The following is a 25,350-nucleotide window of genomic DNA, read 5'->3' as shown; positions in this document are numbered from 1 at the left end:
TTATATAGTTGTCCTATATGTTGTATATATTACCATTTATGGCTATACTTGGATACAGTCAAAAGTGTGCTATTTTAGCCCAAGACAATAGTAAATGCTGCTCTGAGAACAAAGGATGTCCTGGTTTTTCACGCCAGGAAACTGTTATCATACTTCCCCAATACAAGTGGCTCAAATTCACATAGGACAGGAGTATGAATAGCGGGTCTTCTAATTTCCCCAAGCTTATATATAGATTAAAAAACATGGAACCTGAGCAGTTTACCACTGTGTTAAATTTGAATTATATGGAAAAAAAAATCCCAAGCTTTACTTACAGGGAAAAAAGTTTTAATAACAGAAGTTTAGTGTTTCATGGATAATGTTTCATACAATTTCCTTTTTAGTTTTTTCCACTGAAATATTTATAGTTGTTTCTTTATTAAGTTCAAAATAAAAAAAAATTTAAAATAAAAATTGAGGCTTTAATATATCTGCTTAGACTCCAATCATAAGCAGAAATTCTAGAGATTCTAGAGATTTTCAACTATTGCTACTTCTATGAATATTTATTTATGTCTATTTATGCCAAAAAAGAATCAGCCCTCAAGCTGGTGAGCAGTTATGCTGAACTGTCTATGAAAACACACTGGGCCTTGAACAAGCTTATAACTCCAAGACAATATATCAGCTGGGACCTATAGAATAAGCCTGTTTAACAATGTAAAGATTACAGGCAAAGTGTGCCAGTGGAAATGTTGAGGTTATAGTCAACATTTGAGTATGAATCCTAGCTACATCACACACAAGGTTCATGAGACCTTGGGCAAATCACTTAATCTCTCTGGACTTCAGTTTCCTCATCTGTAAATGGAAGGAGGTGAACTTGGCTGACCTCTGAGGTTCCTTCTGACTCTAGATTTATAATCCTTACATTCTAGGTCTTCTGTGCAAACAATGATCCAAATCTTATCAAAACTACTTTTCAGCAAATATATAGATAAAATCAGAGGGCTATAACAAACTGAAGATGTAAAACTAAAGGACCCCCTCTCAAAAGGAATGCTTGGCTCTTTATAGCAGACTCTTCCTCTCCCACCTCCTTGTAGCCTTCAGGTAACCCTGGGTCCTTAAAGCTCAGCCAGTACGAAATAAGCTCTGATACATCCCATCTAGCTGAGACAGGCCAGGCCTACTACTCAAGTCTCAGTCTAAGTACAAAGAGGTCCATCACTCTATGGCTTGTCATAGCAGCTTGCGAAACAAAGAAAAATCTTCCAGTAAAAATGTGTCAAATGTAACTGAAAGACATTGCGGTAACTGACTTACTTCTTGTAGTACTGATAGGGTGCTTGAGTGCATGTGCTTGGACCCCAATTCTAAAATCACATTGCTCTCCAAAAATCATATTTCTCCCTAGCCTCAAACACTATTCCAGCCAGTTACTCCCCAGCCCAAGGGCACAGCCTGCCCCAGCAAAGGGCAGTTATCTCCCTTCCTGATACAGCAGCCAGCTGCACCTATGGAACTTATTAGTCTGAACCAGCTGTGTACTGGCTGAGCTGGCCATATATTGGATCATAACCACATTAACTACTCACTGACCAATCATATGTATCCTAGACTTAGACACAGGCATACTCCCTTCTGTCTGTCTGTGTTTGTCCTTTGTTTTCAAAGAAAACCATGACATCACAGAAATGAGCATTTATCTTGACTAACCAGACATTGATGAGAACAACCTCGTATTCCTGGGTCAGCCCTGACTGTTAGTTGACTTAGTGACTTTTCAGGCCTAAAACCACACCTCCAGGTAGCTCCCCCCCTTTGGGCTATTTCCTGATGAACTCTGGGTAAAATACCTGCGCAGTAGATACCAAAAGTGCATGTTCCTTTAAGAACTAACCACTCCTTAACCAGTCCCTAATCCTGCCCTGAATCACCTACTTAGCATATTTGGCATGTTTTTACTATAGAATATCCTATATAAACTTTACCTGTACTCCTCTAAAGCTGCAGGTTCCCTAAGAACTCTTGCCTGCTAAAAAGCATAACAAATCTTTACATTGACCTCAACAATGCTTGAGTGGGTGAATTCTTCTCCAGAAGGCCCATTCAGGGAACTCCAGTCTTGGAGTCCCACCCCCTTCCATCCCTCATCATATTTTTGGTGCCCAACATGAGGCACAGTCTGAGGTCTCAGGCATTCTTCAATTCCAAGTAAGCTTTCCCTCTCTTCCCCTTTCCCTTAAACTTCCCAAGCACCCCATCAGTATCACCTCCATGTTATTTTCCAGTTATTTACAAATCACAGCAGTTGTATTCCAGCCATCTTCCTAAACACCCGCCTCTGGGACCCAGGCTCTGGGTAAGGACTGTCCTGCTTGCTTTTGTCTCACCACTCCTTAGCCTATAGAAAGTACTTTAAAAAATGTGTTTTCATTCATTCCTGAACAACTGACATCTTTACATGACTATTCATTTATAAAACAGTAACTCTACAAGGTTTCAATGGAATGCAGCATTCACTAGTACCATAAATTTAATTATCTACAGGTAAATTATTTACTTTCTTTAATAATATTTCTTCCAGCCAAACTGCCCTGACTTTCTCATCATAGTTCAAATCTCTTGGTAGTGTCAATATTACTAAATTTAGTAAAAATAGGTTTATTTCCACATACTTACAATCTTTTTGTAACATTACTAGAAGAATCTGAGACTCAGGGCTATGGTGATTTGCATCTAATTATCTGCCAAACGTTTGCTGAATTGTCTGTATTCCTTTCATTTGGGCCAGTTTTCAACAAATGAATTCAAAGAGTAGGTCAATCTCAGGTAAGATAACCCTAGCTCTCAAAAATCTTACAAGCAATTGGAAATGGAGGTAGGGGTGGGGAGAGATAAGAAAATTAAAAAAAAAACTACACGTAAAGTTACACTGTTAAGTAAATAGAAGAGGACTGGAGTGCCATGAGATTCAGTATCAGAAAGATGGTTAGGGGAAGGAAAATGAGGCAAGTAACTGAGGGAGTGTAATCTGATTTGGTCCTCAAAGGAAGGCAAAGATTTAATAAGGTGAGAAATTTTTTCTTCAAAAGGGAGTAAAAACTATTCCTAAGACCATTAATTCAGAACTAGAAGGGCCCCTGGAAGAAGTAATTTCATCTAGCCCTATCATTTCACAGATGATGAACTAAGATCCATGTAAGTTATACAACTTGACCCAGAACACACAGGTTAAAATAAAGTGGCAGAGGGAGGATTCTCTTTCCAGGGTATATAGCTTCCCTGAATGAAGCTAGAAAAGGGAAGGCTGGCAAAGATGGCAGAGTAGAAAGACACACATACACTAGCTCCGAACCCACAGCCCATAAAATATCTGTAAAAAAGAACTCCCAACAAATTCTGGAGCAGCAGAAGCCACAGAACAACAGAGCAGACGAGATTTCTGTTCCAGAGAGCCCTGAAAACCTGACGCAAAAGGTCCTTCGCGCTGCGGACCCAGAGCCGAGTCCAGCCCTGCCTTGGCTCCGCAGCGCTGAGAGGAGCAGATCCGAGCAGGCTTCAGGGACAGAATCTCCAGCAGCCATGCGGGTCCCTCCACCCATGGGCCCCAAAGGTTGGTGAGAGGGTCTTCTTGGCTTGCAGAGAGGGGAGTGGGGTGTCCCCGTAACTCAGGCGCCCTCGGGAGGCAGCAGCGGAGGCGGGAGCAGACAGGGGCTCCCCAAACAGGCAGGAGCCAGGATCCATTGTTTAAAGTCTCTGCATAAACCCCCTGAGGGAACTGAGCCCTGTGTGGCTGCCCTGCCCCAACCCAAGCAGCTGAACTTTATCTCACACTGAATAGTAGCCCCGCCCCTGCCCAAAGCCCTGAGGCTGGGAAGCAGCATTTGAATCTCAGACCCCAAGCGCTGGCTGGGCAGATCTGGAGGCAAAATGGGTGTGAAGAGAATATTCAGAAGTCAAGTCACTGGCTGGGAAAATGCCCAGAAAAGGGAAAAAAAATAAGACTATAGAAGGTTACTTTCTTGGGGAACAGGTATTTTCCTCCCTTCCTTTCCGATGAGGAAGAACAATGCTTACCATCAGGGAAAGACACAGAAGTCAAGGCTTCTGTATCCCACCCCACCCAATGGGCTCAGGCCATGGAAGAGCTCAAAAAGGATTTTGAAAATCAAGTTAGAGAAGTGGAGGAAAAACTGGGAAGAGAAATGAGAGACATGCAAGTAAAACATGAAAAGCAGGTAAACACCCTGCTAAAGGAGACCAAAAAAAAATGCTGAAGAAAATAACACCTTGAAAAATAGGCTAACTCAATTGGCAAAAGAGGTTCAAAAAGCCAATGAGGAGAAGAATGCTTTCAAAAGCAGAATTAGCCAAATGGAAAAGGAGGTTCAAAAGCTCACTGAAGAAAATAGTTCTTTCAAAATTAGAATGGAACAGATGGAGGCCAATGACTTTATGAGAAACCAAGAAATCACAAAACAAAACCAAAACAATGAAAAAATGGAAGATAATGTGAAATATCTCCTTGGAAAAACAACTGACCTGGAAAATAGATCCAGGAGAGACAATTTAAAAATTATGGGCCTACCTGAAAGCCATGATCAAAAAAAGAGCCCAGACATCATCTTTCATGAAATTATCAAGGAAAACTGCCCTGAGATTCTAGAACCAGAGGGCAAAATAAGTATTCAAGGAATCCACATATCACTGCCTGAAAGAGATCCAAAAAGAGAAACTCCTAGGAACGTTGTGGACAAATTCCAGAGTTCCCAGGTCAAGGAGAAAATATTGCAAGCAGCTAGAAAGAAACAATTCAAGTATTGTGGAAATACAATCAGGATAACACAAGATCTAGCAGCTTCTACATTAAGGGACTGAAGGGCATGGAATAGGATATTCCAGAAGTCAAAGAAACTAGGACTAAAACCAAGAATCACCTACCCAGCACAACTGAGTATAATACTTCAGGGGAAAAAATGGTCTTTCAATGAAATAGAGGACTTTCAAGCATTCTTGATGAAAAGACCAGAGCTGAAAAGAAAATTTGACTTTCAAACACAAGAATGCAGAGAAGCATGAAAAGGTAAACAGCAAAGAGAAGTCATAAGGGACTTTAACTAAAGTTGAACTGTTTACATTCCTACATGGAAAGACAATATTTGTAACTCTTGAAACTTTTCAGTATCTGGGTACTGGGTGGGATTACACACATGCACACGCACACGCACACACACATAGAGACAGAGTGAATTGAAGAGGATGGGATCATATCTTAAAAAAATGAAATCAAGCAGTGAGAGAGAAATATATTGGGAGGAGAAAGGGAGAAATGGAATGGGGCAAATTATCTCTCATAAAAGAGGCAAGCAAAAGACTTATTAGTAGAGGGAAAAAGAGGGGAGGTGAGAGAAAAACATGAAGTTTACTCTCATCACATTCCACTAAAGGAAGGAATAAAATGCACACTCATTTTGGTATGAAAACCTATCTTACAATACAGGAAAGTGGGGGAGGAGGGGATAAGCAGGGTGGGGGGATTGATGGAGGGGAGGGCATGGGGAGGAGGGAGCAATTTGAGGTCAACACTCATGGGGAAGGACAGAATCAAAAGAGAGTATAGAAGTAATGGGGGACAGGATAGGATGGAGGGAAATATAGTTAGTCTTATACAACACGACTATTATGGAAGTCATTTGCAAAACTACACAGGTATGGCCTATATTGAATTCCTTGCCTTCCAAAGGGAGGGGGTGGGGAGGGAGGGAGGAAAAGAAGTTGGAACTCAAAGTTTTAGGAACAACTGTTGAGTACTGTTCTTGCTACAAGGAAATAAGAAATACAGGTAAAGGGGTATAGAAAGTTATTTGGCAATACAGGACAAAAGAGAAGATGGAGATAAGGGCAGAGAGGGATGATAGAAGAGAGAGCAGATTGGTGATAGGGGCAATTAGAATGCTCAGTGTTTTGGGGTAGGGGTAGGGGACAAAAGGGGAGAAAATTTGGAACCCAAAATTTTGTGAAAATGAATGTTAAAAGTTAAATTAAAAAAAAAAGAACAATATATGCAATGAGAGTAAATACAATTGACACTGGAGAAGCAGTAAAATTCTGGTAAAAAATAACAGTCAATGTAATACTGCCCAAGTTAAAGGACACATCTTATATTTCTGTTAATAATCAATAAACTTACTTTTCCTCTCCAAAAAAAAAAAAAAAAAGAAAAGGAAAGGAAAGGGAAGGCTGATACTGGAAAACCCCAAGTAATTCTGTTTGACTGGATCAGACTGCATCAAGGAAATCAAAATGCAATCAGACTAGAAGGTAGCCTTGGAGTCTGACTATTGACTGCTCTTAAATGCTGGGCTAATTCTGTATCAGTAAGGAATGGAGAACCACTGAAGGACTTTGAGTAGAGAAGTGACGTCAGACTTATAGCAGAAAGTAGGAACATGGAACAAGGTCTGGAAGGAGAGAAAGTGAAGGGGCAGACATGCTCATTATTAACAGCAATCAAAAACAAGAGGCAACAAGAGCTATGAATATAAGGAAATATTACTGATAAAAATGACAAATGGACAATTTCAGAGGAAACTGGAGATACCTTTGTGAACTGATGCAGAGCAAAATCAGTAAACTACAAGAACAACTTATACAATAATAACATTTTAGTAAAAAACATCTTTGAAAAGCTTTAGAAGTCTGATCAATATAATAGTAAACCATCAATCCGATGAAGTGAAGAGTAGTAGAAGGAACAGATTAATTTTAAAATGTTTATTAATTAAAAAGTAAAAATAATAAACTTTTTAAAAAATGAGGTAAGAAGGGCTTGAACTTGGGTCAGTGAGTGCAAAAGAGGGGATGATCCAAGGGATATTTCAGAGGCAGAAGACAGCAACCTACTAAATAATGGCAGGGGAGGGGCAACGAGGGGGAAGAATTTGATATGACAAACTTTAAAGGAATAACTAGACTAGTAGAACCAATAGAAATAGAGAAGTTGGGAGGTCCAAGGTTTTTTGCAGGGGGGTATGGAGGAGGAGGGGGAGAAAGTCAAAGAGATAATATGTTGAGTTTGAAGCTATGGCAGGGCATTTAGGTGGAGAGCTACAAGAGGCAATTAGAGATGTAGTACTGAAAATTACATACGCATCTGGGAATCATCTGCACAAGTGATACTGAAGCTACGGGAGAAAACAAAACCAACCAAGGCGGGAGGATAGAGAAATTAAAGAAAATGACTAAGTTATTCACATGTCATCTCCTCCACTAGACTATAACAGAGCCTTGAGAGGATGTCCTGAGCAAGTGTTGCAGTCACAAGACAAACAACTAGGGAATGGGAGCAGAAAGCTGAGCATCTTGGTAAAAGAACATTCAGTTTAAAAGACTGATACTCTCTCCTAAAAGTAGTCCCTCAAATTTAAATACAATTCTATGATACAAAATCAGTATTAGAAGTCAGTATACTAAAATTTTTACATATATCCTAAAACAGCCCTTTTGGAAAGAATAAATGATAGAGCAAAGCAGTGGAATCTTATTTATATTAAAATGGTTTACTGGGAGTTTTTTTATAGTCAAAATTTTAAATCTCCTAAGTCTCATCAATGAAACAAAAAAGATGAAGGGTAGCATAGAAGTCCTCCACTAATTCTAATATCTAGGTGACTAGAAGTGGATAACAGAAGGGAAGAAGCTAACTTCCAGGAGGCAGTCATTTCTATAACTTCTTTTGGGACAAACAATTAGATGAATTTCTCAAGTGTCTAGACTCTGAGATCATGACCAACCATCTGTGAAGCCTGACCACATCTCTTCTTTACATACTGTCTTGGCAATATAAAGGAAAGATTACTCTTATGATCAATTAAGAAAAAAGTAGTAGACACCTGGGAAGCAGACACACATAACTGAGATAACTAATAATCAGATGTTTGGTCAAAAGACATATTCCAGTTTTCTGAAGGTAAGCAAATCACACAAAGCCACAGTCCCAGTTCCTAATCTTTAAATCCCTCTTGATTTCTTTACCCTCTCATTACATAAAATTAGTACTCTTTTCCAGTCATTTTCTCAGACCTGTAAGCACTGCAGGCCTAAGACTAGTAACTAGAAACCAGTTAGATGGATCCCTACCACTTTTTCTGTCAAAATCACCACATATAGCTATCATACTGCCTACACCATTATTTCTAAAAAGTCCTTACTTACACTAACGCATAATCTAAATTTCATGTGAAACAATTCTGAACTCTTCTGCTGACCTAAGAGGAGTGTGTGTATGTGTGTGTGTGTTGGGGTGGGGTGGTGCAGGGCAGGGGAACAGCTGCTCAACAAAAGCTATACCAACACTTCCTATGCCTTAGACGATTCATCTTTCATTCAACTGCGACTAAATCCTCATTCATACTAATATTAGCGAGGAAGGAACACAAATCCAAATTTGAATATGGTGCATTCGAGGTGACAGTCATACAAGGCATAACACCTTGCCCCTCTGCTTTGGTCTAAACTTTTGCCAGTGGAGGAGGGACAAAAGAGAAGTGGTCTACATAGCTAATGGACAGGCCTTCAGATAAGCAGAAACACAGTGATGGGTCTCATTCAGACCTTAGTAGGTTAATTCATCCTGGTAAAAGGTGACCAGAAAATTCACAGGAGCTCTTAAAGAAATTATATGTGGGGATAGTCTAAGGAGGATGATTCCATTACTTATACATTCTTCCTCTTTTTACACATCTTTCGACTTTGAATACTTAGCCTTTATGTAAATAATGCTATGCAATTATAACTGGCTATGTTTATGTTTGTCCCTTGGGTATAGTAACAGACGCCCAAACGTTCCTAAGTACTACATTTCTCTTCACATAGCTGGGATTCAAACATTAACTAGCAATGAAGGGTGGGATAATGCAAAGAAAAAAGAAAGTTTTCTCCAAGGACAAGGATAATGTAAAGAGAAAGTCAATGAGGAGGCTATATTATATTCCAGAACAAGCAAGAAAAAGCTGGGGGTGGGTACAGGAGAGCAAAGAGATCCTATTTTTGGAAAAGAGAACTGCCAAACAACGTTGTCTCAACCCAGGATCCTCTGTGAGATAAAGACATAAGTGCTTCCTGTTGCCAAGTGACTGATCCACAGTTAACTGGGCCCTAGACTTTCTTCTTTAAGTACTGACGTCCATAACACTGTGTACTGGTCCAAAGGGAAAAGTGGTTTTCAAAACAGTTTGGAACATACAGGAAGAACATATTAGTAAGACAGATTAAAGGGGAGTAGGGAAGATGGTGTACCAGGAGAGACAGAGAAGTAAATTATTTCTCACTGGTCCAGCAACAATTCCCAAATTTCACTTGAGAGGTTAAAGGAGAGAGAGAATTCCTCTATTTGAAGATAAGATTAAGTACACATATGTTCTTCACCTTGTAAGAAACTAAGACACATGGAGATCTAAAACAGATCTAAAACCACTGGGTTAAGCAAAGGGATTTTTAGGTTTGTAAAAGAAAAATCCTTAAAAGTCCTAGAAGCATAAACTACAAAAAGGGTTGGCAAACAATCTCATTTCTGCCAGAGTTGGTTCTTTAGACGAGTGGGTGTTGTGGCCAGGGCTGACCTTAATTAAAACTGAAATTAACAAGATCTGCTGCCTTCTTTCTATATTCAGAGCTTCCTTTTTCCATCATAAGAAGAATAAATAAATATTTGGCATGCTGCCTGTGAAATGTTACAGACTCCTCTTCGGTAAGATGAAAATCACATTTAATTGAAGCAATATAAACAAATTTTCAGGATAAGCACTGTTAAAGAATCAAAAGGGAAGACTTCTGTAACTAAAATTATATGAAATAAACTTTCTCCAAGAACTTTTTTATTTTTAAAAACTTTCCTCAAATTTCAATGAATCACTGAACTGATGTAACCAGATCTAAAAGTTGTTCTAGATAAAAAAGATCTTTTAGAAAGGGGTGCGGTGAAGAGAAAAATAAGCCCACAGAATGAAATGTTATCAAAATGTCAGAGGTCAGCCATTAATTTTTTAAAAATTCTTTCATTAGTTTGGAATTCTAAATTCTAAATATGATCAACATATTTCCATGTGTGGAACAGAATAGAGCGAAGAGGAAAAGGAAATGAAAGTGACAAAAACATTCCATCCCTTTTTGTTTATAATTCACCTGCGGAAAAGTCTCAATATGCTAAGGCTATGTAATTAAAAACCAAATAGCTAGGATCAAGCTGAAAATATATGAATAACTCCCTAGATTCTGAAGGTTTGTTTCAAATTGCTTTTCTTAAAGAAGAACACACAGTAATAAATGTCTGCTGAACTGAACTGTTCTGCCAGCTTTCATCTTTTCCACCTTCAATACAGGATACAAAGATCTCCTAATTTTCCTCTTTACTCCTTCCATCCAAATGGTCACATGACTGGGGGTTGATTGTGAGAACCATTGCAATTTCCTTCCTTCTAGATACTTGTCCAACATCTACAAGATCTCTTTCAAAGGCAATCCTGGCCCCTGCTCCCACCCCCTACTCCCCCCACCACAAATGCTATTTCACAGAGTACATATGCCCTCTTCAACAGTTATAGATTGTGGTTCAGTTTGGGATTTTTTTTTTAGTGTTTGCTTGAAGCTATAAAAAAACAATATATATCTTTTGTGCATGTTAAATTCTTTCTTGGTTCTCTCATTGAGAACTCTCTCATTGTTCATAGATAGTTAGCTACGACGTTTGGAGCTAATGAGGCCGGTTTCAGGTTCATTTCCTGTACCAGTTAGTCGCCTTCACTCCAGTCACAGGTTGAAACCCTAACAATTAGTTAATCATAAAAATGTGCACAAAAATGCACTTCAATGGTTACAAGGAACCTGGATGAGAGTCTGGCAATAGCTTGGGGGCAAATTCACCTTCCCAATTTGAAAAAATAACTTCCATATTATGCTCCACTCATCAGCCTGGTGGGGATTATCTCTCAGCAGCAGTCTCTGGCATTTGGAAAAAGTTTGTAGGGCATAAGGTGGAGAGGGCAACATTTATTAAGTAGCTATTATAAGTAAGGCACTAAGTCTTAAGATAAGGAAGGTATAAGGAAAGTATGAAATAAAATAATGTCTGCCTTCAAAGAGCTTACAATACTTGTAAAGAGGAATTCACAAGGAATTCTAAAGTATAAAAGTACTTTGGTCCTCCCATACTTCTCATGCGCTTGGGTTCCACTTTTTATCACAGGAATTGTTGTACACAAATGTACCCCTTACTAGACAATAAGCTCAATGAGGATTAGGACTGTCTCATTGACTCCTCTAATTGGAGGAACTTTTGCAGCTGTTTGTCGAGTTATATTCATAAAAAAGGAGGATACCAACTTTCACAGTGTTATGTGAATTCAATTTTCAGAATTTCCTAGTTTCATCAAGGACAAGTCAGACCAAACTAAGCTCATTTCTTTTTCTGATAGAATTACTATACTGGTTGTTATTATATGAGCTTGTTGATGTAGAAAGTGTGTCAGGATAAACTCTCCTCAAAATGCTAAAAGCTGTCAATCAGCAGCCAGTACTACAAAACAGTACCCTGTAATGATACCCTCATCTCCAAAATGCCATTTGAGTTTAGGTTTCTTAGAATCTCAATCTTCCAAAAGCATAATTCATTTTTTGTATGCAAAAGAAAGTGTATAACTGCAAGATAAATCTCAGATCTGTCATTACCAACAATTCTGATGCTGGCTGTAATTTTATCAGAGGGAATTCACAAGAGCTAAATACGGAGAAAGAGAGCAGAAGAAAAGCTTTGAATTCACAACACTTTTGCAATAGCTATTTTATCAGGCTTTAGGAAGTATTTACAAGCGCTATTTGGTTTCATGACATCTTCCACCGCTGTCTACACAGGAAAAACTTATGTAGCACTACACTTAACACAGGGAGATGCCCCAGGAACCATATGCAGAAAGACTGCAAGAAAAAGCAGAAGCTGTAGGGAGATCATCAAGCAAAAGCCGCAAATAAGAAAGTTATCCTTTGGAGAGACTTTCTTCTCTGACTTAAATGGCAACCTTTACTGATAACTATTGATAACTCTTAAAGTATTAAAAAAAATATATATGTTAGATCAGTACCAAAAACAAGGGTGGAATTGAGAGAAAAATGAAGATGACTAAATTGGGGATATATTACTTTTATTTTTTTAAATGTACATATAATATTCACAGTTTGTTTTTTTGACAAAGTGCTCTTCCCCCCTTATCCAGGTCAAGGGTTCTTTTCAAACATTATGTTTAAAGTGGTTTTTTTCCCTGAAGAGAATGTAACTCTCTTTAGAATAACAAAGTTTCTAAGAACTCAAAGTCCATATGATTGCCGAAGTCTGTCAGTCTCTCATTCATTCACTAACACCCACAAGCAGCCTAGCCATAGAATAAACTAGCTTGCTATTAAAGTAACTTTTTTTCTTTTCAAAAAACAAAAACGCTAGTTCAGTGGTTCCCAGTCTTTGAGTATAAGAACCCCCTTTTAAATTTCAAAATATTTCGTAAGTTCCTATGTTACAGTATGTTTCCTGCTATGCATATTATGTGCTGATAAAACCCATGAGGATTCTCTGAACTGAATAACACTTTAAAAAGAATTTTTACCTTAGATGATTCTCCATCTTAGGTGATGCCTGATATGACAAGGCTCAAGAAAACAAAGGGGGAGATGCAGAGGTTTATTCTTTTTCTCTCAGGACAGCATTCATTTACATTGAAAAGAGTAACTCCTACCTCTCAGACTGCTCCTTCTCCATGGCCTTGGATGGACTGTCATCCAAGTAACTATCACTGATTCTGGGTGTGCCACAAGGTCTGTCCTGGGTTCTCTTCTGTTGTCCCTCTATCCTCTCTTGCTTGGTGATCTCATCAGTTCTCCTGGGTTCAAAGATTCACAGATCTATGTAGAATCTGTTCTCCTAGGTACCTCAAACTCAACATGTTCAAAACATAACTCATAATCTTTCTTTTCCACAAAACCCTCCCCCCTTTCCCCAACTTTCCTATCATTTTCCCAGGCTCCAGGGCTCACACCCTCAGTGTTATCTTCAACTCCTCATTCCCACTCATACCCTATATCTTATCTATTGCAAAATCTTGTTTCTACCTTACCAACATTCCTTGTATAGGTCACCTTCTCTCCACTCCACAGCTATTACTCTAGTATAGGTGATCATTACCTCTTGCCTGGACTACTATAACAGCCTTGTGACTGGTCTCTCTGCCTCAAAGTTCTCCTGCTTCAATCCATCCTCCACTTACCTGCCAAGGTGATTTTTCCTAAAATGATGGTCTGACCATAATAAACTGTTACCTCCAGAATCCAGAATAGTCCCCTACTTGGTTTTCAAAGTCCCTCACAACCTGGCTCATTCCTACCATTCCAGTTTTCTCACACTTCACTCCCTTCCACTCACTCAAAGATATGGTTCCATTGGCCAACTTGACATTCCTCTCCCAGACCCTCCAACTCCTGCCTTCAGGGCTCTGCACTGGCTGGCCCCAATGCCTGGAATACTCACTGAGCCCTCTTACTTTGGCCTTTTATTTTTTTTAAGCTTCTTTGGTTTTTAAAGATCCGGCCAAATCCCACCATCTCCAGACCACTCTTCTAATGTCTTCCCCCTTCTACCTTCTATCTACTCTTCACATAACTTGTATACACACAGTTATTTGCATGTAGTCTCCTACCCTAGACCGTGAAAGATTAACTAGGTCTCTGTTCATATAGATCATAGATCTAGAGATGGAAGGGACCTCCTATCTACTCTTCACATAACTTGTATACACACAGTTATTTGCATGTTGTCTCCTACCCTAGACGATGAAGGATTAACTAGGTCTCTGTTCATATAGATCATAGATCTAGAGATGGAAGGGACCTCAAAGGCTCTCTAGTCCAACTCCCTCGATTTGAACCCAGGTCCTTTACTTCAGATCTAGGACTCTTTCCATTTTACTATATTGCCTTCAAATCTCTGGGAAAAGAACAGTATGAACAAGTCTATTTACCATTACTATACAACCAATTATCCACAATGGCCTAAGATAGGTATAGAAAGCCAGTGGCAACACTGTCCAAAGCAAGCAGATTATGCCCCAGGAAGCACACATGGGAGACAGAGACTTGATTGTGTCCAGTCCACTTTGGGGGTAAGCTCTATTTGTTAGGAAGCTTTTCCTGACATTGAACATACATTTACCTCTTTACAACTTCTACCCACAGCTCCTAATTTTGTTCTCTGGGACTAAACTTTATAAGTAAAATGTATCCTCTACGTGACAACAAATACTCCAAGGTAGTTGTCACATCCATTCCTTATTCTCTCTCACCCCCTCTTCCAGTCTACAATGTTTCAGACTAAAAACATGCTTACTTCCTTCAATCAATCCTCATATGATGTGTATTCAAAGCCTTAAACTATCTTGGTTACCTTAGTTGTAACAAAAGGTCCCCTTCCATTCTAATCGAAGATTATATTCGTCACCATTTTGTGCTGTATACCAGTGTGGTAAAAGGCCAGAAATTACAACTGGTGAGGGCCCTAACCTCAACAATATATCGATGCTTTTATTCTAATTCCTGAAACAGAATGAATTATGGATTTTTATTAAAAGACAGCTCTCCCTAGGTACCACTTAATAATGGTCCCTTCTTACCAAGCTTCTGGGTATGGTCTTTTAGTATGACCAATCACTATTGTGCATTATACAAACTACCGTTCCCAACTTTCAAATAATTGGCGAATTGGCTCTGGAGAATCTGAATTTGTACAGTGGGGAAAGTCACCAGGAATTAAAATGTAAAAAAATGTCACTAAATTCTATATATCTTGTGGCCAATGACACCACTACTTCATGGAGGACAAAGATGGAAATAAATGTCTCACACGTAGAAAAACATGTACAGTTTTTGTCTTAGAAAATAATTGGAAGGAAAAGATAATTAACTGAATAAAGAAATGGAAAAAAGAGTGGTTGCCCACTGATTGGTGGCATGGTTAACCAAACTGGCATATGAATGTGACAAAATACTACTGTGCTTGAAGAAATGACAAATGTGAGGAATTCAGAAACTTAGGATGACTTGTATCAATGCAGAGTGAAATCAGGAAACCAACAAGATGGCTACAAAAATGCAAAGAAAAACAACACCAAAAGGCTTCCAAGTTGCAATCAAAAGAGATACCTAATGCTACTACAGAAAACTGATGGTGAAGTGTACTCCTCAGGAATGTGGTAGACAACATGTGTGGAGGAGGATATACCATATCCAGCATGGCCCACTTATTTTGGTAACCCCATGTTCTGTTTTACTTTTTAAAACCCTTGCAACCTGCTTTCTATTCCTACCACTTGACTGAAACTAGTCTCTAAAGATACCAGTCATTTTTTTTATTGCTTTATCAGTGACCTTTCTTCAGTTTTCACCTTTCTTGAACTCTCTGTCCATTCATTCCTTCTGTATACTCTCCTGTATCTTGGTCTGCATGACACTGTTTTGCCATGGTTTTTTCTTCTCCCCACACTTGTGGGGTCAACTCTCAGATTCCTTTGCTTGGGGGCATCTTCCATGTTTCACTTCCTATGCATGAATGTACTCCATGGCTCTATCCTGGGCCCTCTCCTCTTTCACTCTTGGTGATTCTGTCAGTTCCCATGAATTTAAGTCTCTATGTATGTGACTCTCCAAAATACACATTTAGTCCTCATCTCTCCCATGAGTTCAGCATTTCCAAATGTCTGTTGCATGTCTCCAGCAGATGTGCCATATGCATATCAAACACATTTCCAAAACAGATCTCATTATCTTCCCCTCTAAACCCACCCTTCCTCTTCCTGTTCTAACTTCCCTATTTTTATGGAGAGCATCAACATTCTCTCAACTACTCTGGTTTGCAAAGTAGGAGTCTTTCTTTACTTTTCCACTACTCCCCAATATCCTTATCAGCTGTCAACTGTTGTCAAGTTCACCTTATCACAATCTCTTGAAATTACCCCGTTCTCTATTCAAATCATATCCAGCTTCCACTATATTTCACCTGCACTACTACAAAAGTCTCCCAAATGGTCTCTTTGTCCCTAGCCTCTCCTCTCTACAAACCATTCTCCACACAGCTGCCAAATCGATATTCCTAAAGCACAAATGAACACGCTTTTCTGGTTCAAAAAGCTTCAGGAGCTCCCTACTGCCCTCCAGAAAAAAAAAATTCAACTTTCTCTAGCATTTAAATGCCATCATAATTTGGCTCCGTTTTATCTTCCCATGCTGATTACATATTATTCTTTCTCATACACTCTATGCTCCAAACCTATCAACCCACCAACAAGCCAGCCTAAGAAAAAGAAGAAAGACAGAACGTGCCTAGACAACTTAAACCACCAATACTATGAACCACCAATACTATGAACCACCACCTGGATTCAGGCTCTGATTTCAATACCCAAGAATCCTGAACCCAAGAGTCTTGGAATTAGCAATGTCTCTCAGATTACTGAACCTGCTTCCAGTCTAGACTCTCCAGCCATCACCCAGGGAAGCAAACACTTTGGAGAAGTCATACTCATCACCTCCTCCACCACCCACTGCTAACAAACTCTGAAAGCCCCAGAGTGAGAGCACCCCCCTAACCACCAGTCTTGCTTCCAGCTTGTCCCCCTTAGCCACCACCCTAGGAAGCAACCCTCATAGAAATAAGACATGGCAATTCTTCCTATGGTTGCTATCACTCTATCTCCTCAGCAACCACTGATACTGAAGATAGGGAAAAGAAAGTTCTCACACCAATGTCCCTGGCATGGTCAAATGGCCCAACCTCAGTAATATCTATAATTTTATCAGTAGATATCTACTAGTAGACATATTATATACATGATGTTATATATTTAGTGTATATACACATATGTACATGTGTATGTGAATGTACATAAATACACACAAAAAAAATTTTATTACTAAAGATGACACTAAAGAAGACACTTCCATCTGCTTTATCACTGCCCCTAAAGACAATGAGATCTTTCCCTCTGACTTACAGATGTCCTCTCTTATATGTGAATTATTCCCCATTAGAAGGAGAGCTCCTTGATTAGTACATTCACAATACTGAATAACAGGTGAAAGAGAAAACTTTTACTCAGATAAAGTAATTTATAAAACCAAGGTCACACAACCTGGTAGAGAATGGCCTTCAGATTACAAATCAGAAAATCACTGGGCAGTGACAATGATGTTTTAAAAAGATGAACAATAAGACATTTAAAAAAAAATCATCACAGAATGGATCATTTTAATATTGTTCTACTCTACTAGCCTTTTTCTGCCCCACGACTTCACCATTGTGGACATGTACATATTCATGTTAAGAAGCACTGTAAACTCCTCAGAGCAAGGATTTATCCCCCAGGAACCTAGCACAGGATCTGGAACAAGGTGTACACATTTCCATCCATCTATCAATTTCTTTAATTCAACTGAATCATGGATTTGTCTCTTTGGCTACAACTCATCCAAATGCCTAGCATTCAACTAAGATAAATTTTAACTTCCTAGCTCCCATATATTCCCTTCAATGTTCCTTTCCCCAGAAATGATGTTCTGTGCTATCTATGGCACAGAAAAAAGAAGGGAATAAAAAGCCCACTCTCACAACTCATGTTCTAAGCTCTTGGGCTGTTTTCAGGCAGCCACCCAGGCACCAATTCTTCCAACACATAAACCATCTGTTTCCTACTTTTCTACACAACTGATTTTACACTGAGGGGGAATTTGTTACTAAAAATGACTGAAGGATTTTAAACCTTTTATATCCATTGATCTGGGACAAGAAGACCTCTTGGGCCTTTTAAACAGCTAGTCATTGAAGTATAGCCATATCCTTTTAAAAGGACAGAACCAAATTCTATCCCACCCAACTAGATCTAATGCCAATAATATCAGGCAAAAGAAAAAGAAACCCAATATGAAAGGCAACTTCTTCAAGCATTTTGGTCAGTTCAATGCTTCTGCTTTTATGAACATAAGGCTATTAAAAACCAAATGTACAACTTCAGAAACAGTGCGATGGTAGTGAGAAAAGTATTGGACATGGAAAAAGGAAAAAATTGGATTTGAACTCAATTTCAACACTTAGTTAGTTGTATGATTTTGGTCAAATCACTCAGCCTTCTAAGTCACTATTTTCCCTCATCTTGAAAAAGGGGGTAAACACCTGCAGCACCTACCCCACTTCCTTGTTGCAACTCTCAAAAAAGAATTACGTAAAATATTTTGTAAACCTTAAATTTAAGCATACACTATGATAACAGTAGTTCTACCATCACTGATCAGATATCTGTGACCTTTTTTAGGCAGCTACAATCTTTCTGGACCTTAGTTTCTTTATCTGTAAAATGAGGGTATACTGGACTATTTCCAACATCCCTTTCAGTATGACAGTCTGTGAAAAGGACAAGTCTAGTTATTGAGAAGTACCTCTGAACCTACTCAGGTCTCAAATAATTTCCCCATTAACAACAGGTATCATTAAATCTAAAGACACCAAAAGTGTTTTGGCACCTCTGATCTGCACAAGAAATTCCCCCTACAGTTTCCCAACTGACAAAAAGTGTGCTCGTCCTTCGTTGCCAAAGAAGACCATGCCAGACTTTGTTTAGAGTGAAGGAGGGCTGTGCAGGTCACCAGCCTCACTTTTCCTCCAGAGCCATCTGAATCCAGTGACCAGATATTCATCAGGATGACAGGAGATGACCCAGGATGAGGCAATTGGGGTTAAGTGACTTGCCCAAGGTCACACAGCTAGGGAGTGTCAAGTGTCTGAGGTGAGATTTGAACTCAGGTCCTCCTGACTCCTACACTGGTGCTCTATCCACTGCACCACCTAGCTGCCCCCAACTAATAAAAAGTAATATTTATTCGAAGGTATAATGAAGCAAAAAGCACTAGGTCACTAGAATAAGAGCTTTCAGAAAAATATTTTGAAGCAGTTCTTACATAAGAAAACAATTTAAGGTCCTTGGCAAATAAACTAGTGCCATCCTCAGAATGACACAAGCTTTATCTGAATACTACTCATGCAAATTTCTGATAATATGACCAATAAAAAGAACTTAATACTAATTTTAGCTATACCTTTTAAAATGGGAGAGAGACCACAATTTTGATTGAGTTCTCATAATACATTTCCCTAGCTTAGAAGGTACCAGGGGTAGGGGTGGGAATTGCTACGTGTTTTACCACTGTAATCTAAATTATTTTGGTCCAGGAAAAACAAGTCAACAGAAACACAATTAGGGGAGAAAAGTTATTAGCTCTGGTGTATTCTTGTGCTTAACTACTCCCCTTTCCTAAACTCCTCCAAAGGAAAAAACAAAATTAGCCTGTGGGTAGAGTTAATAAAAACCTAATTAAGGAAAAGGCGTGCACTTGTGCATGAAAGGTTCAGGGATTCCTGGTCTCTGCTACATTTCTCAGTGGGCTTTACAATGAAAATTTGATTCTCCTTAAGGAGCCAAGTAAAAGCCCAACAACTGCTCTTTGAAGAGCACTTGAGCAAAATTAGAAGCAGAGATAACCAAAACTATTTTACATATACATCAGAGTGCCTTTGTTCAAAGTTTAAGAGGATGCTGACCCATTCTAAGTGTTTACTGAGGAAGTGGTTATTTATTTTAAAAAATATGATCTAAAAATAAGACTACTTTTAGCTATTCTACACTCCACCTAAAACTATTCAAAGTACCTTAAGAAAACTATATATATAGATATACATATCTCTATATATATAACTTCTGGTCTTGCTTGAGGCCAGAAGTGAGGCCCCTGCAAGACCATACCTATCTAATCATACAGAGCCGCTCTAAACATTCAGGCTGGTTTCACCTGACTCCAAATCACTCAAATAAAATTAGTGTGTAGTGCTACTTCAACTGCATAGGAGGAGTAACAGGGTGGGTTGTGAGTGGCAGAAATGAGGATATGAAACTTCATAAGCCTATAGCAAGACTGCAACTACTTGAATTTGTCTTTGACGTTCAATAAATCATGACTCCAAGGTTACATCACTGAAGGCAGTACCCACCCCCAGACGAATATGGACTCTAAACCATTCATATCCTAGACTGCATACAAAAGGTGCAGGGGTGGAAATTGTATCATCTTGCAGGAAACCTGGTGATGAGCTTAGCTAGAGGCTGGTCCTGAGACAACAGACGACTGCCTGACATGGACAAGGCTGTAGGGATACAAAGATGCTCCCTAAGAACCAAGTGTTCACTGTGGGCTGCGGGATGGGAGCCTGGCATAATAATTTTGAGCACTTTATACAGCACTTTTAAAATTTGCAAGGTGCTCTACCCTACTTCTGAGACAAAGGGGCCGAGACACACTAATTGGCCTGCCTAAGGTCCTAGGGCTGGGAAGGGTCTGAGGCAGGAGGGGAAGCAGGGTCTTTCTTCCTCCCGGGTACGAGTACAACAAGTAGTCAGACAGTCCATCAGCCGGGCGCTGCCGTATTCGGAGGTTTTCCAGCCTGGCAATACCCATCAGAGCCTGAGCTCCACCGTACTGGCCTTCAGGACGGTAGGGTCAGTTCCAAAGTCTCTCTGGTGGAATTCATATATAAGAAATCCTAAAGAATGTCCGTACTCTCCAGAAACTGGACTTTCCCTAAAACTTCTGCTTTGAGAAGCGTATAAACCAAGAAAGAAATGAATGGAGGTTTAGGAGGTAAAGGATTTGGGGGGTGGGGGGAGGTGGGGACCTGTCAGTCCACAAGCAGTCACTAAGCCCTCCCTAGGTACCAGGTAACCCTGCTGAGCGCGGGGGCTGTGGCAAAAAGGCAAAAACAGAATATGGAGAGGCGCGGGGTCCAGGCGCCCGGCCGAGGCTAGGCCACACCAGAGGCTGGTCCGTCCTCCGCAGCACACTCGGAACTGCAAACCCCGGAGCTGCAGGTGAAGCGTGCGGGCTCTAAGGAACTCCGGGGAGCTCCAGGTGAAGCGTGCGGGCTCTAAGGAGCCCCGGAGGCACCGCACAGCCGGCGGGCACGGCGGGCACGGGGAGAAGCACGGGCCACCGGGGTCTTCCTCCTCGGGAGCCCGGCGCTGGGCGGCTGAGCGCGAAGCTCCTAGGCCACGGCCGCCTCCCACGGCCCGCGGCGGCGCGGGGCGAGCCCGAGCGCCTCCAGCCCGACACCTGCGGGCCCCGCACCAACGGCCCGCCTCGCCCCGGGAGCCCGCCCGCATTCCGGCTCCGGAGCACCGCGCCCCGCGACGCCCGGGCTGGGAGGGGGCGTCCCCGCCCTTCCCCGGCGCCAGCCCAGGGAGGAAGGGCACGGAGGGGCCGCTCCGCTCCCGGCGCCCCCCGCCCCACCCCGCGCCCGGCGCCCTCTGCCCGGGCCGGGCCGCTCACCTCGGGGCGCACGTAGGATACGAAGGAGGGCTTGGGCGCCTTGGAGCCGCCGCCGCCGCCCACCCCTTTCCCCAGCATCTCACGGCCCTCGGGAGCTGGGCCCCGCGAGGGGAGCAGCAACAGCAGCGGCGGCTCGTCCCCGGAGCTCCGGCTCCCCCGGCAGCGACAGCCACCCGCACCAAGCGGCGGCGCTGGCGGCGGCTCCGCCCATGCCCTGGGCCCCGGCGCCCGTATCCGGCTCCCGCCGCCGACTCCCGTCCCCCCGCCCGAGGTGCTGTGGGCGCGCCCACCGCCCGGCCACGCCCACTCCCTCCCCCCGTCGGGAATCCGCCCCAATCCGGAGACCGGAGACCCCGCCCCACCCTTCAGCGCCCCGCCTCCTTGGGGGAGATCCAGCTTCCATGATAGGGTCCGTGGTACCGCCTTCCGCGAGTCCCTCCCTCAGACTCCTCTCTGATTGGTTAGAAACCTCTTCTTTCTTCGAACGCCTAGGCCCCTTCTTTGGTGAGCTTGAAGAGATGTCTGCACGGACCAATAAGCGAACTATACTCTTTGAGGCCTCCGCTGATTGGCTAACTTTCGGCCTCCCAGGTGACGTTCGCTAAGTTGTAGCACTGCTTTTCTGCTCCATTCTAACTCCTCTTAGCTGCTACAGTAGCTGTTGCTGCTGCCGAACGTTTGCCGCAGCTGGCTCTGTTTGGTGCTTCTACTGCCTGGTTGCTTGTCATTTTTCTCAAGTAGAGTGTCAATTAAGTTGCCCGATGGATGCCCAAGATAGGGGGTTTGGGTGCAGCCAGGTGGGCATGTGCGTATTGCCCTGTATTGGGTACACTTATTTTTGGTGCTTCAGATAGCCCATACCATAGTAGTATTTTACTACTAAAATTTACTACTAAAATGACTACTTTACTATTCTGTTACTTTATTTTTTAATTAACAAGGCCCCCATTTAAAAGAAAAGGAAAGGGAGGGAAACCCCGAGTAGCAAATATGCGTAATCAAGTTAAACAAATTCCCATGTTGTCCATGTCCAAAAATGCGTGTCCCTTTCTGTGTCTTGAACCCGTGACTCTGTCACGAGGTGGGTCGTAGACATCGTCATCTGGCCCTTAAAAAATTGTGGCTGATAGAAAAAAGTACAAATGGGTACACGATCTAGGTATAAAGGCTGATACTAGAAACAAATTAGGGGAGCAAGGAATAGTGTATTTGTCAGATTTATGGAGAATGGATGAATTTATGACCAAACAAGAGACAGAAATGAAAAATGGATAATTTTGATTACATTCAATTGAAAAGTTTTTGCACAAATAAAGTCAATGCAACCAATATTAGGAGGGAAGCAGAAAACTGGACATTTTTATAGCTAGTGTCTATGATAAAGGTCTCATTTCTAAAATATATAGAGAACTGAGTCAAATTTAGAAGAATATAAGTCATTCTCCAGCTGATAAATGGTCAAAAGATATGAACAGGCAGTTTTCAGAGGAAGAAATTAAAGCTATCGATAGCATATGAAAAAATGCTCTAAATCACTATTGATTAGAACTCTGAGGTATCACATCACACCTATCAGATTGGCTAACATGACAAAACAGGAAGATGATAAATGTTGGAGAAGATCTGGGAGAGTTGGAACACATTCATTGTTGGTGGAGCTGTGAGCTGATCCAGCTATCCTGGAGAGCAGTTTGGAACTATGCCCAAAGGTCTATAAAAATGTGCATACCTTGTGACCTAGGGCTGTATCCCAAAGAGATCATAAAATTGTACAAAAATATTTATAACAACTCTTTTTGTGGTGGCCAAGAACTAGAAATTGAGGGGATGTCCATCAGTTGGGGAATGGTTGAACAAATTGTATATGAATGTAATGTAATACTGTTGTGCTATAAGAAATGACGAACAGTCAGACTTCAGAAAAACCTGGAAAGACCTATATGAACTGATGCTGAGTGAAGTTAGCAGAACCAGGAGAACATTGTACACAGTAACAGCCACAGTGTGGAAGGACTGTTTTTGATAGACTTAACCCTTCACAGAAATGCAAGGACCTAAAACATTTCCAAAGCACTCGACACAAAATGCCATCCACATCCAGAGAAAGAACTATGGGGTTGGAATGCAGAATTAAGCAGACTATTTTCCCTTGTGTTTTGGTTTGTTTCTCTCATGGTTTCTCCCATTTGTTTTAATTCTTCTATGCAACATGACGAATGTGAAAATGTGTTTAATAGGAATGTATACGTAGAGCCCATCTAAGATGGCATCCCATCCTGGGGAGGAAGGGGGAGAACATTTGGAACTTATGGAAGTGATTGTTGAAAACCAAAAACAAATAAATTAATAAATTTGGAAAAAAATTGTAGTTGATTATTGCATTCAGTATTTCTTCTATGTAATTTGTTCTCCTGGTTCTTCTCACATAAATTTTTCCAGTTTTCTCTGAAGCTATTGCTCTTGGTAATTTCTTATGGCACAATAATATTTCATTATGTCCAGTATTCCATTATAATTCAAATCCTGCCTTACACATTTATTAACTGATATACTGTGAATAAAATGGAGGTGGCTGTAAGGACCAAATGAGATAACAGGTAAATGTTTGCAACCTTTAAAGCACTATAATAAATTTGAATTGCTTAAATTACATTGATGGGCAACCCCCTAGTTTTCACTTTTTTTTTACTAAATTGGTAGTAAATTTAGACAAAAACAACCACAAAACAGAGGTGGTTATAAATCACTTAAAGTCCAAGTCAAATGCTACCTACTTCAGGAAGTCTTCCTTGATTATTTAAGTCAGTAAAATGCCCCACCCCTTTCTTTCACATATCTCTTAGTTTTGTGTCTCTGATGTATTTATCATGCAATATTGCTTATTATGGTTATTAGCATTTCTATGCATCCTCCTCTCTGTTTAGTATAAATTCCACTAGATAGGACCATATTTTATAGAATATTATTTATTTCCACCAACACTTAGCGTAGTGCCATTCATACAGTAGATGCTTCTCAAAAGTTTGTGGAATGAATAAATAAATGGAGGATCAGTATTAAGTTGTTTTATCAGCAACAATTGGCATCTATTAAATACCTTCAGAGATGCTAGGCACTAAACTGTGGGAATTAAAAGAAAAGTAAAAATTGTCCCTGACCTCAAGGAGCTCACAATTCATGCAGATCATGGTTGACCTCTCTCTCTTAACTCAGTCTTTAATGTTTTCTGTTTATAAAGAGTATGACATATCTTGAGGATAGAGGGAAAAAAGACCACCATTTTCATCAGTAGTGTTTATGTCTGTCTCTTTTTTTTTCCCTACCAGAAAAATTGTTCGTGTACGTGGGGGAGGGATAAGAATAAAACCTCCCCTCACCACATTTGTCCTGGTTTGGAGATGACCTTGGGTTCTCAAAAATCGTGCATAGCAGCAACTCTGAGAGTTCCTGCCAAACAGAAACAACTCCAGTACATCCTGGCAACAGACTGTGACTAGCCTAACAGGTTTGGAGAGGCTTGTCACTAAGATGACCACAGGATGATGAGTTTTACAGTCACGAAGAGGAACAGTTGACGGCCTCTTAGAAGGGGTTACATTTAGTGATGAAATCATAGGGGTTTTTGGAGAACTGAAATAAGTAATAACATATCATTGTAACATACTTTATACCTTTCAAAGTGCTATTATAATCATTTATTAACATTTATAGAATAATTCCATGATATAGATAGGGGAGGTATTTTACTCATTTTATGAATGAAAAAACTGAAATAGAAGTCACAGGTGAAAATCATACAGTAAATCTGAGGAGGAGTTTAGGGTTAAAATAATTTCAGATTACAATTCTGCTACAGGATGGCCATCTCATTTAAGCCTTTTTGAAGGTCAGTCCTTTATACTGATA

The 25,350-nt window shown here is 40.6% G+C and overlaps 1 protein-coding gene across 1 annotated transcript in view; it reads right to left on the bottom strand.

The window, feature by feature from the left end:
* MTMR12 (myotubularin related protein 12) overlaps window positions 1–21,694 on the bottom strand; it is a 90,400-nt gene extending 68,706 nt beyond the window's left edge. The window contains exon 1 of the mRNA XM_072605909.1: window positions 21,445–21,694. Coding sequence (XP_072462010.1) covers window positions 21,445–21,522 — 78 coding nt within the window. The 5' untranslated portion in view covers window positions 21,523–21,694. The remainder of the gene's footprint in view (window positions 1–21,444) is intronic.
* Between the last annotated feature and the right edge of the window lie 3,656 nt (window positions 21,695–25,350).

The sequence above is a fragment of the Notamacropus eugenii genome, chromosome 4, assembly GCF_028372415.1.
Source record: "Notamacropus eugenii isolate mMacEug1 chromosome 4, mMacEug1.pri_v2, whole genome shotgun sequence".
Lineage (NCBI taxonomy): Eukaryota > Metazoa > Chordata > Mammalia > Diprotodontia > Macropodidae > Notamacropus > Notamacropus eugenii.
The sequence above is the reverse complement of the archived record's forward strand: the minus strand, read 5'-3'. Positions and strand labels throughout refer to the sequence as shown.